The sequence below is a fragment of the Cryptomeria japonica genome, chromosome 5 (assembly GCF_030272615.1).
Source record: "Cryptomeria japonica chromosome 5, Sugi_1.0, whole genome shotgun sequence".
Lineage (NCBI taxonomy): Eukaryota > Viridiplantae > Streptophyta > Pinopsida > Cupressales > Cupressaceae > Cryptomeria > Cryptomeria japonica.
This window is the reverse complement of record NC_081409.1, coordinates 135,386,966-135,400,091: the sequence shown is the minus strand read 5'-3', so window position 1 is coordinate 135,400,091 and position 13,126 is coordinate 135,386,966. Positions and strand designations below refer to the sequence as shown.

General features: G+C 34.0%; 1 protein-coding gene across 1 annotated transcript; it reads left to right on the top strand.

Annotated features, from left to right (window-relative positions):
- The first annotated feature begins 9,132 nt into the window (after positions 1-9,132).
- Positions 9,133-11,773, top strand: LOC131875755 (probable vacuolar amino acid transporter YPQ1). The gene is made up of 10 exons (XM_059220409.1): positions 9,133-9,335; positions 9,484-9,526; positions 9,811-9,870; positions 10,157-10,248; positions 10,492-10,663; positions 10,774-10,911; positions 11,006-11,134; positions 11,336-11,356; positions 11,456-11,514; positions 11,626-11,773. Exons 1-10 carry the CDS (start codon positions 9,133-9,135, stop codon positions 11,771-11,773), a joined length of 1,065 nt encoding a protein of 354 aa, XP_059076392.1.
- The last annotated feature ends 1,353 nt before the right edge of the window (positions 11,774-13,126 follow it).

Sequence of the window (13,126 nt, the reverse complement as noted above, 5' to 3'; positions counted from 1 at the left end):
AGGTGTGCTTACCAATTTAGAGTTCTCCATCCCAAATTTCTTAAGTAACACTTTTAAGTACTTGGATTGACTCAAAAATATACCTTTATCATTTTGAGAAATCTGCAATCCTAAAAAGAATTTTATTTCTCCAATCATAGACATTTCAAATTCTTGCTGCATTTCAATAGAAAAGTCTTTACATAATCCATCTTCTCCTCCAAAGATTATATCATCAACAAAAACTTCTATAACCAAGATGACATCATTAGTCACTTTATAATATAATTTGTTGTCTGCATTACCTTTAGAAAAACCAATTTTCAAAAGATGCTTATCTAACCTTGCATACCAAGCTCTTGGAGCTTGTTTCAACCCATACAATGCTTTTCTTAACATGCAAACCGTATCTTTGTTGTCTATCAAAGAAAATCCATCAAGTTGTTCAATGTAAACTTCTTCTTCAAGATCTCCATTCAGAAATGCACATTTAATATCCATTTGATATACTTTGTAGTTCTTGTGTGTTGCAAAAGCCAAAAATAATCTAATTGCCTCAATTCTAGCTACCGGTGCAAAGGTTTCATTATAATCAATTCCTTCTTTCTGAGAATATCCCTTACACACTAGTCTTTCTTTATTCTTGATTACCTTGCCATCTTCATTAAGTTTGTTTCTAAATACCCATTTGGTTCCAATCACATTTTTATCTTTAGGTTGGGGAACTAATGTCAAAGTGTTATTTTTCTCAATTTGTTCTTATTCTTCCTCCATAGCTTTAATCCAGTATTCATCTTCACATGCCTCATTAATAGATGATGGTTCAATTTGAGAAATAAGACATACCTCTTCATTTGCCAATCTTCCTCTTGTCATAACTCCTTTATACTTATTTCCAATTATCTGATCTTCAGAATGATTTGATCTTACATATTGGGGTGTCTTTGTTTGTTGTTGTTCCTCAGTTATAGTGGAATTTTTAGATGATACCGAGGTAACTGGATCTTCATTTTGTACCAGTGGATTAGTGTAGGTTCATTTGTCAAAAATTTTGTTGCCGGTTCAGAGTCTATATACCTTGAAGTTCCTCTGAATTGTTCATCAATCTTCACATTTGTACTCTCAACAATTTTCTGCAATCTTTTGTTAAAACATCTATATGCCTTACTCTTAGATGAATAACCAAGAAATATTCCTTCATCACTTCTAGAATCAAATTTGCCAATATACTCATCTCTTCTGATATAGCATTTGCTTCCAAATATTCTGAAATATTTAAGAGTAGGAGTAATACCAAACCATAGTTCATGAGGGGTCTTACCGGTTTCACCTTTGATGTGAAATTTGTTGAATGTATAGACCATTGTACTTACTGCTTCTCTCCAATATACATGTGGTAGGTTTGTTTTTGATAACATACTTCTGGTTGCATCCAAGATAGTTTTGTTTTTCCTTTCCACAACTCCATTCTGCTATGGTGTCTAAGGTGCTAATAGTTGTCTTTTGATTCCATTCACTTCACAGAATGTATTAAATTCCTTAGATGTAAATTATCCTCCTTGATCTGATCTAAGATATTTGATTTTCTTACCAGTTTCATTTTCCACCATAGCTTTGAATAATTTGAACTTTCCAAGTGCTTCTGATTTTTCTCTAAGAAAAGTAACCCAACACATTCTAGAATAGTCATCAATGATTAGCATGAAATATCTATCACCTTGTAAACTTTTACTTTTAGCTGGACCACATAAATCAGTATGAATTAAGTCAAGAGCATTATTGGATTTTTCTAGAACACTTTTGAAAGTAGCTCTAACTTGTTTTCCAAATTGACATTCCTTACACATTGTATTGTGAGGTTTGACAATTTTAGGTAAATCTCTAACTGCCTTAGTAGTAATGATTTTCACCATACAATCAAAATTTATATGATAGAGTCTTTTATGCCATAGCCAACTTTCATCAATATGTGCAACCAAGCATGTCTTTTTACTGTTATTCAAATGAAAGATATTACCTCTAGTTTGATTACCAGTTGCAATTTCCAAACCAATTCTATTCATGATTTTGCATTTTCCATTTTTGAATTGTAACTGAAATCCTTTTTCAACTAAATGACCAACACTCAAAAGATTATGCTTTAAACCTTCAACATAGTAGACATTGTTTGTATTATTCTTACCATCAAGAGATATTGTACCCTAACCTTTGATCAAACAAGTTTTATTATCTCCAAATCTTACAAGACCTCAATTATACTCCTGAAATGTTAGGAATTTACTCTTATCACTATTCATATGATGTGGGCATCCTGAATCAATGATTCATTCATTCTTATCTTCAACTTTAGCTGCCAAGGCTTGTTCTACCGGTTGAGTAGTAGGTGTCGGTTGATCTTCTGCTATAGCAACAAAAACCCATCCATTGTCTGTCAGATCCTCATCAGAATCATCAGTCACTCCTTCATCAGCAATGTAACAAGATTTGTCTTTATTCTTCTTAAATTTGTATCTTTGATATTCAGGGTTAGGCTTGTATGTCCTTCTAGCTTCTTCTCTTAGTCTAGCATGTCTATCAGGGCATCTTGAAGCCATATGACCAATCTTATTGCAGTTAAAACATTTAAAGGGAGCTTTACCTTCATACTTACTTCTAACTAGACCTTTAGGCATTTTCCTTGCAAATAGTGCTTCAAGTTCTTCAAGTTCTTCATTTTCTTTCCTACTCTCTTCAAAGTTATTTTGCATAAAAGTCTTTCGAATCAGACTTGTCAAATGATGTAGATGCTCTAAAAGCTAAATCTATCTTTATAGTAGCAATAGGACCAAATTCTTCAATTTCAAAAGCTGAAAGTTTTCCAATCAATGTATCCCTAGTTACTAATGTTTACGCATTATTCTTAACTCATTTATAGCAGTGACTTTCATTTTATATGCCAGTGGCAATCCTCTTAAAAATTTTGAAACAATTTCATCTTCACTTAAAGTTCCTCCACAACATTTAATACCCAAAACAATTTCATTCACTCTTTCCATAAAAGCAGAAATCCTTTCATCTTCTTCAATTTTTAGATGTTCATACCTGACCGAGAAGCTTTCAAGTTTTGCAATCTTGACTGTGAAATCTCCTTCATCCAGTGTTTCCAAATGATCCCAAATAGCTTTAGCAGTAGACCTATCTGATAATCCCATGATTTGTTGATCTAATAATGTGCTCAAGAGTGCTTCTCTTGCTTTGCAATCATTTTCCTCATCTTTAGTCAAGTTAGGTGGATTGGGCTGACTCTGAGTAGGAGAAATATAGCCATTCTTTGTAACATCCTAGATGTCCTTTCCAATGCAATTTAGATGTGTCTCCATTCTGATCTTCCATATGCCATAGTTGGTTCCATCAAGTTTAGGACTGTCGTTCCTGAAATAGTTAGTAGACATTGGATCTCCTCAAGCTGTTAAACTTCTGCAAAAAAAGGACTAGGCTTTGATACCAATTGTTAGGTCCTGGAGACAACTTAGAGGAGGGGTCGAATCAGTTGTCAAACAAATTCAAACCAAAAACTATTTAACCAACTTAATGCTTAATGTTGGTAAACCATTCTAATATGCTGGTAGATAGTTTTAATAGTTAATTGCAATGCCGGTAAGGATTAATGCATGAAATAAAAAGTCAAAGTCATCCACAACACATAACACCAATATTTGTACGTGGAAACCCTATAAGGGGAAAACCCATGGTGGGAAACCTTACCTACAATCAGATGATACTACTGCAGATAGTAAGTGTATACAAATGGGGTCTGGACATGCAGAAAGGCCAAGCGCCTAGAGCTCACTGATCAATCAAAAATGGGAGTCACACTGACTACAATTGGATGGTTAAATCCAATAAGAATATACTGCTTAAAATAGCATCTTCATATGCTGGATTCAGTATTGGTGTAGTTTTTATTGTCTTCACAAAAAACCTCCTTCAACCTTCAAATGATGTCTACGTGTATAGCTCTGCTTATTATCGCATATACCTTCACACAATTCTTTTTCACATTCCACATCCGATCTTATAAATAAGATCTTACATTTATACCATACCCTAAGACCAATTTTAGTAGGTCGGCTGTAAAGGATAATACAATAAAAATAATTTATAAATAAATTAATACCCGATGCAATAATTGATTCAACATGTTGGCTTAATGCATTTATGGAAAAAATAAACCTGCCGGTGTAACCTGGACCTATTTTCCGATAACAACAAATATGAATATGCCAATTAAAAAACCTTCAAGACAAAGTGTTCAAACGATGTCTTCGACATAACCATGTGTTTTCCATATCATTCCCAGTGCCAGTGATCATTATATCCTGTCGGTGTACCAGATACCGATGACTGTTCATAAGTCATTTGCTTGCCGGTGAATGTTGTTTATTCTCCAAAGTGTCAGAGTTGATAAGTGTTTAGTAGGTGTTGACATCAATGACAAAACCATACCAAAATACCAATAGTGGAAAGGTGAGTTCCTTCATTTCAAGTTATACCATTCTTTACAGTACTGTTTGAATAGAGATAAATCCTTACATTTGTTGAAAATGAATCTGTTGTAAGCCATTCTTTCCATTGAATCCATTCTACCAACAAACATTCTAATCAACTCAGAATAGACTTGATCTATTCAACTACAAATAAGATCATTTTTGTATGTTTCATCCAATTTATCCCAGACTCTTTTGGCCATTCTTGTTATTGAGTACAAAGCTTGTTGAATTACATCATCAATGTTGACACCTGAACTAGAAGATGTGTAACTCTTGACCCATGATCTTATAGAATCAATAGTTCTCATGTTTTCTAGTTCATCATATGTAGCAAAGCTAACCAAGGGAGGAGTTTCTGCTTTTAAGTTGTGTAAATTCCTATATGGATCACTTCCTTTGGCCATTTTTTGTTTTCCTTTTGATTTTCCTCTGGTGTAGCTTCTCTTATTCTTCCTGGAGAAGTGTCCCAAACATTCTCAATAGTTAGCTCTAGAAGCGTAGGATTTAAAACCTTTTTAGAAAAATAGGCTTGAGGATAACTGCTCGAACTGGGTGGAAAGATTAATTTTTTGGATGGCTGAGATGGGGCTGATATAGATGTAGACATATGTGTTTTGACTTCCTTAGCTTGTTTCACTATAGTATTTTCAAGGTGTAATGTTGTTGGACTGATACATTGAGAAATTGTGTTTGTTATTTGGACTGTATTTACTATAGTAGAAAAATCAGGCTTGAGTCCTTTTAAATGTTTCTCATGTTGGTGCTAAGTTTGTTGTTGTTCGATCCATCAAGATTCTGCTTCACTCTTGAAAAGAGTGCAATCAACACGAAGACGTGCGATCTCAGCATAGACAAAATATTTCCATTCATCAGTTAAATGGGCTTCAAGGGTTTTCAATTGAGCAAGAATGGAATGCATGTTAGCCTGAGTGGTAGAAAAGTCCAGCTATTGAGAAAGAAGGTGAGCTTGATGCTGATAGTGAGGGTCTTGGGAAAGAAGCATTTGTTTACACATATAGAGGTTAGACCAATTAAGAAACTTGCTTTGACGAGAGATAGGTTGATCTCTAGTAACAGAAACATGTTGAGGCTGCCATTCAATTTGATACATTCCAGTAGTATCATATTGCATGAAATACTTAAAAGAAGGAAGAATTCTAGGGATAACAGACTTCCCTGCAGGAGTATCAATAATCATGTCATCCTCATGAGATATATCAGGAAGAAGAAATGAGACAGCCTTGCCGAACATCATTTAGTCTTTACCAGATTGGAAGATAAAATTACAATTTTCACATTTCATAAGACCATTTTCTAATTCAGAGAAATGGACATGAGTACAAGAAGACATATAGGATTTTTCCCTTTTGAAAATTGAAAAAGATTTTCCCAACCAAGTGTTGGTTGAACTGTTGATGGAGGAACATCAAATGACATTTAGGATGATGAACTTTTATCTTTGTTATAAATGAAAACCCTTTCAGTATGCAAGGACTGAGTATGGGTAATAGGTGGCACATAATAGTTCAAGATAACTTTATCATCAATTTCATGAATACTAATCCCTTGTAGTTGAGAAGGTTTTTTTTGGGCATCCTCACTCTAGATCTTCTGCCAGACCTATTGAATATTCACATCGAGAAAAAGCCATACCACTTAATCAAAGAAATTTTTTTGAAGCACCTGCTAGTGGTAGTATGGCTCGAAGAATCTAGCATAGGCATAGAATTGATTTTCTTTGTAAGGTAATTCACCAGGATACAAAGGAAATTCAAGAATATGAAGATGGAGAAAATGAGAATCTTACAGAAGAATTAATGAAGGGGAAAGAAATGGAAGCTTTCATTTCCCGCTTCAATGTATTTTCTCCATTTCCTATAATTCCAACTACTTCAACAAAAGAAGAGGAAGAACTTTATCATTGGGAGAAAATTTATAGTCCTCTTATGGAAGAAGCAATACAAGCTAAACAATTTGACCTCGGGAGAAGAAATCCCAAAACAACTCAAAGCCTTTAAGCAACCTTTACAAACTTCATGCCCTGGTCTTGAACTGCAAGTTCATTTTCCAGGAATTAAATCATATCCATTAGCTTTCTTATGTGATACTAGTGTCTATCTAAACATTGCCAGGTATAATTGTTTTCCTGCAAATCAGTGGATAGAAGCCACCACTGAAATTACCTTTAGAAATGAAAAACATGACTCTCACTTGATATGTAAAGCTCCCATTGAATTCTGAGATGGACATATTGATGAAATTATATTTGTTCATTATGAGAGATGGATATGATGGAGTCATTGGAAGTGAGGCAATGACAAATTGGAAAACAATTTTGATAGCAAAAGATCATATTACTCTAAATAAACATCAGGTTCCAAGATTGCAGACTGAATATACCTATACTAGTAAAACTATTGTCTCAAAAGAGAAAAGAAAAAACATAGTCTGGATCACCAAGAAGGCAGCCAATATCCAAACACCATTGGATCAAATCAAGTAAGATTGAAGACTCCATATTACTAGTATGATTGAACTTGTTCTCAAATCCTCGCTCAAATCACAAGTCTTACTGCCTGAATTTGCCCTTGAATAGTTCCTTATCATGGCCAACAAGATGGGACTTACTCAATTAGGATTTACAGTGGTAAATCGAGAGTTGTGAGAGACAATACAAGGAGCTATATACCCATACATATTTATGATTCAGATCAAGACAAACAAATTCACTAAATAGAAATGACAAAGTGTTATGTTCACTTAGATGCAACAAGGAGACTTGGAAGATTTTCTCCAGCCAATGCAATAGAATCACAACACAAATTGTTGATATTTGGGTCACAATAGAATAAGAAAAGACAAGAATCATCTATTTCTTGACCAATGACAGTACATAATTAAGTCAAAATATTCATATTTGGCTCTAATACGAGATTTTACAGAAAGTTGTGAGATAGAAGAAGAACCAACTTATGTTCTTGCATCATGCGCTTAAGACATTCAAATTATCTAACTTATTCCAGACAATTAGACTCATGACTCAAATGAGGTCCGAGTTTCTGATTCCCATATGGGAAGAGCATACTTCTCTAATCTTGAGCGACAAACTGGGACTTCCTAAGACCTCTAGACACTAGCATTTTTTTTTACATTATGCTTGTTATGGATGAGAGGGCAGCTTTTATAGACCAATCCCATTGCCTTTTCATGAACAAGGATATAATGCAGTTTGAAATCTGCCCATACAAAACAGACACGCAGAAAGTACTAAAGAAACTTTCTCAATGATATGCCCACTTAGGGTGGACCCCAATATCTCGAAAACAAAGAAATTTTGAGCAGACAAACATGTGGGACTGCTACATCTGGAGTGCTTCTTTACAACTAAAAGCAAATATGATGAGAATCTTTTTATCACAGGAAATATAACCCGTGGTTACATTAAGGTGGTAACCTTACCCCTTTTACCATGGTGTGGTCCATGTCAGTCTTTTCATCCAAAGGGACTGATAACTTTAATGAGTGATAGACCCACTCATTAGTCACTGTCATCCATACCGTTGACAAACCGAGGATAAATTGACTCTTATCTTAACAAAATACCATGTACTCCTGACAAAGCAAGCAAATGACAAGTAACACAAACTATAAACAATGAACAACTCCTTAACAACTTTTGAAACCAAAACAAAAAAAACAAAGATTAAGGATTTGAGACACCTGAAATGGATTTGTTACTGAAGACAAATGTCGCAATCTAATTCCTTTCAATCAATCACAAACTACTTCTCAAACTGTCATGCACTATCCATATCTCCATCACAGCTGTGAAAATCATCTCCAATCTGCAAACCCTAACTGCTCTATTGTGCCCAGCTTAAGTATGAGGGCTTTCAAAAAACAAATTTTTTTACACAAATAAGCTTTGAAAAACATATAATATGCCCTTATGTTGATGATATGTTATGTCCCACTCACCAAGAATTTCGGTAGGAAAAACAAACAAACTATTAACCCTATTGAAGAGAAACAATCTGTCATGTAACCAAGTCACTTTACCAATTTTCTATCATCTAGTGACATAGTAAAATAAAAAAGCTTATGCAAACTTACCACCGCTTTATCCGCAAGAGAATTAGGCATTTATAATACACCTCCTTTGTACAACTATGCCAAGGATCAAACCAACGTAACCATGAACTGACATAATTAATCTTGCAATAGGTTGAACATGATAATGTCACAATATGCCAACTCATGACAACAAAGGTAATGCCAAAGTGAATTAAATGCATTCAGAACATTTGACACTAATGCCAAAAAATGCCTACGGGTTAACAAAAAGGCACGTGCAAAAGTGGAAGACAAGAATCCAAAATTTTGACAACTCGACACCATAGCGTAAAATGAGCAGAAGAATGGTCCAGTTTTGTCGTTTCTTTCAAGGCTGATAGACACGTGCAACATAAATTGCAAGGAATTTCTGGTGAAAGTGGAAGAATATAGAGCCCATTTTGCTCTACGTTTGATTATTTCTTTATCTATATATATTGCCTCTATAGAAGGATCGTTCCGAAGCTTTTTGGTTTTCTGGTCTGAGATAAGATAAAGCAAGGCTTCGATGATGGAATATCACTATGCTTCAGGAAAGCAGTGTGTGTGGTGGGTTGAGAAGTATCTGAGGGAGTGTGTGTGGGGAGTAAGAGGCTATGTCTGTGTTGGTTTAGGGCTCATCGGTTTGTTATGCTTGGCAATTGCAGGAGTGCCTCAGATTATTACCAACTTTAAGAATGGATCCACACAGGGTGTTTCACTTGGCTATCTCCTGTTAACTCTTTTAGGGTAGTGGTTTCTGATTTCTTTAAAATTCCATCCCAGCAGTGTGTTCAGACCGTAGTAGATAACATTCTTTATTTTCTGACACGGTTTTATATGTTTAGTATTCTGATATGCTTTTCAATTTACATTGTTTCAGGTGCTTTCTCAATCTTATTGGGTGTTGGCTGGACGAAGCAACTGTGAGTATTTCCTGGCTCTGCAATTAAAAGACTCAGATGATATAGATTATCATAAAACTATAGGTTTGTAAAGAGTTTTACTATAAATAAATAGAATATCTTGATAGAATTTCATCTGTAATGCTAGATGAAGTTTATCTGCCATCTTATGTGTGATGAGCTTCATTAAAGAAGCCTTATTAGTGTTTAGTTGTATTAAGTGTTGAAAATTTTCCATGTTATAGATCTTAAATTAGTCTTCGCCATGATGTATTACTAACAGTGTCACCTCTACGATTATGCAGCTAGCTACACAGTTATACACTGCACTGGTGAAATCTCTTTCTACACTTTTCTTTAATGAAGTATGGGTAGTCATAGCGTTGTTTGAAAATCAAGTTCCACTCTTTTCCATATCTAAATATGTTGTTACTCTCTAAACTGCTACAGCTGTACTTAATTATGACCATAGTTCAAGTTTGCCAAGTCGCATATTATGCTCATATCTGCAAGTGGTGGAGAGCAAGGAAAGCAAAAGCCCAATCTGAGGTTGTGATCTAGAAATATTTAATCTATTTCACAAATTTTGAGGTCTCTTGATAACGGTAATGATGCTAGATGTAAGTTGTTCTATTTGTTCATTTATATCAGATTCAACCAAAGGAAGTCTTCAAATCTGAGCCAGCGACATCTGTCTCGAGTTCACCTATTCCTACAGTTTCTTCTCAGGAGAGTCACAACTCGTATGCATTCATATTTTCCTTTTCTATATGCTCTATCAACTCAGTAACTCTTTCTAGATATGATAATCAATTGTTAATTGTCGGAACTTTTCTTTCCAGCTCTGCAAGATCTCTACCAAGAAGTCACACTCCTAATAAATTCATATTTAATTTTCCTTTTCTATATGTTCTATCAGGTAAGTAGTTGCTCTTTCTAGATCTGATAATCAACTGTTAACAAATAAATGGCACTTTGTTTCCCAGCTCTGCAAGATCTCTAGAATGGACTCACACTCCGATTCAAGGGTCATATCTCTCGCACTCCCGGGAGTGTTATACAAGCCATGTCTTCAACCAGTCGTCACAAGAAGGGGAAGAAGTGCTCGATAATCTTATATCTCCAACTCCTAAGCATTTCGAGGCCATACTCGTCTCTGTAAGTTTTCTTAGATATAGTAGTTATCAAGTATGATTGAAGCCACTGTGCCTTACTGTAGTTACCTTTTAACATCATAATTGATATTTTCTTTCCATGCCATTATTCAGGTAGCTTCAACAATAGTTTTCATTGGCGTGATGTTCTATTTGAAATTATCGACTTCAAACAACAATATTTCAATTTCTTACTTTTCTCAATCCCAACGGAGGTCTGCTCTTATAATAACAGGAAGGAAACTTTTGCAGGTAACTACAAAGCACGTTCTTTGTGGGTATTTATGAATATCTGGTGATTAGATTGCATCTCATGTTGGTTAATATTAATTGTTTCCAAATGTAGCGAATGGGTGGCAATGCATTAGGAAGCTCAATGATTGAAGAAGATGCACCAAACCATTTAGGACTTTTGTTAGGGTGGCTTATGGCTGCTATCTATATGGGGGGACGGCTTCCACAAATCTGTTTAAATGTGAGTTATTATCAATTGCAATTCAATGCTTCTAAAGTCTACGCCAATAAATTGTTATAACTTGTTTCTGTTTCACCAAAAAATGTTCTAAGTCTACAGTTTTGAACGTTTAGAGCCTTCAAATTATCAATAAGTTGCAGTGTATTTCAGCTTGTACTACATAAGCTAAAAATATAATTTTTTTATGAAATTTGCTTGCAGCTCAGTAGAGGGACCATTGAGGTATGCCTACCCATTTAACTCCTTCATTATTATCTTTGATTCTGTATTTGTTTCGCTTTTCAATCGACATTATTCACCCTTTTATTGTTATGTTATCAGGGCCTCAATCCTCTAATGTTCTTGTTTACCCTAACATCCAATTTAACCTATTTCGGAAGGTATATAGTTATACTCTCTTATGTTATTATTTTTTGTTTTTAGTAGTTATGATGGCCTAGGGCTGTGAATATAACGCATCTTCTATTTGGATTTAATTATGCTATGTTCAGTATTATTGTAAAGACTCCAGACTGGGAAACGTTAAAGCCAGATATGCCATGGCTGGTTGATTCTGGAGGATGTGTACTTTTGGACATATTTGTATCCTTTACTACAGATGATGCTTCCTTCTCGTTCGTAATGGATTCATTTACCTAATCTAGATTTGTTAATTTACCAATTCAAACTTATTATTAACTCCTTTGTTTGGACATGGTTGTAAATGCTTGTGAACCAAGAAATTGCTCCTTAACTAACATTTGTAGATTCTCGCCCAATGTATTTATTATAAGGTTAAAAATGGTAATGAAGAAGAAAGTGGAGATTATGAAGCTGCTCATTAATTTCGGCAACCCACAAACATCCCTTGTTTCGTCGTCTAAAATCTATCTTTTTTATAATATTAGCCGATAGGCTATTCCCTGTAGGAGGAACTCCCCACCGGAAAGTTGTCTCACGCCGATAAGTCTTAAAATAATTTTTCCAGCATGTTTTTGTTGTTTACCGATTCTTGTGGACCATATTTCATGAAATAAATTTATGTTCGCCAGCTTTGGAAGATAGCGGGTCAGCGTGTTATGTGCATATGCATATTGAGCATTTAGCATCCTCCGCTCTTTCCGATATTCCAATTCTATGCAAAGTATTTATTTACGCAAGTTAGTACAAAGTCCATAACAATTTCGACAATCCGTGCAATAATCAAAATCTGCGTAGCATACGGTTCAGTGACTGACAATGGCATCACCATTTGAAACATGAAAAATTGAATAGGAATGAATGCAAATTAATTTGAAACTACTATGGAATTCATTTTAAATTTAGTTTATAATATATTATATATAAAAATATTAAATTCATAGTAAAATATATTCAAATTTTATTTGATTGGTCTATTTGTGTAAGTCACGTACTTTATTTTCATGTTCATGTTTGCAATTTTATTTTTTAGGTTTTGGAATTATTTATCTACATAAATGAAAGGAAAATATAAATAAATATTAACATTATGTAATGAAGTATATAAAAATATAGATTTATAATCAATGATAATTATATTAAAAAATATAAGAATTAGGATGACAATTAATTTAAAAATCTAAAAGATTAAAATAATAATATGTACAAAAGACTTGTGCTAAATCTAAGAAGGTAATTGGAATAAATATAATATTTTTTTAAATCTTATTCATTATGCAATAAGATTAGAAATAAAAGATTGATTATAATATAGAGAGTATAATAGTTAAGGATGGACAACAAGAAAAATAACCTTAATGAAATTGCATAAGATGCAAATTGAAAAAAAATGGAACATAGACCAGAGAGAATGATGATAAATGTCTTGAAAGCTAATGCTAAAGAAATAAGTGTAATGAATAAAAAAAGATGTGTTGCAGTGATGAGAGGAAGGAAATAGAGAAAAGAATAATAATAACTAATACAACAAAAAAGGAGACAAGAAAAAATAGAAAAAGAGAAACAAATATAAAATAGATAGAAAATAAGACA

Excerpts from the sequence above, each read along its gene's own strand:
- LOC131875755 (XM_059220409.1), top strand. The coding sequence starts at position 9,133 with ATGGAATATCACTATGCTTCAGGAAAGCAGTGTGTGTGGTGGGTTGAG. Across the intron at positions 9,527-9,810 it reads GTTGGCTGGACGAAGCAACT|CTAGCTACACAGTTATACAC; the intron begins GTGAGTATTTCC and ends ACGATTATGCAG. Across the intron at positions 11,515-11,625 it reads AATTTAACCTATTTCGGAAG|TATTATTGTAAAGACTCCAG; the intron begins GTATATAGTTAT and ends TGCTATGTTCAG.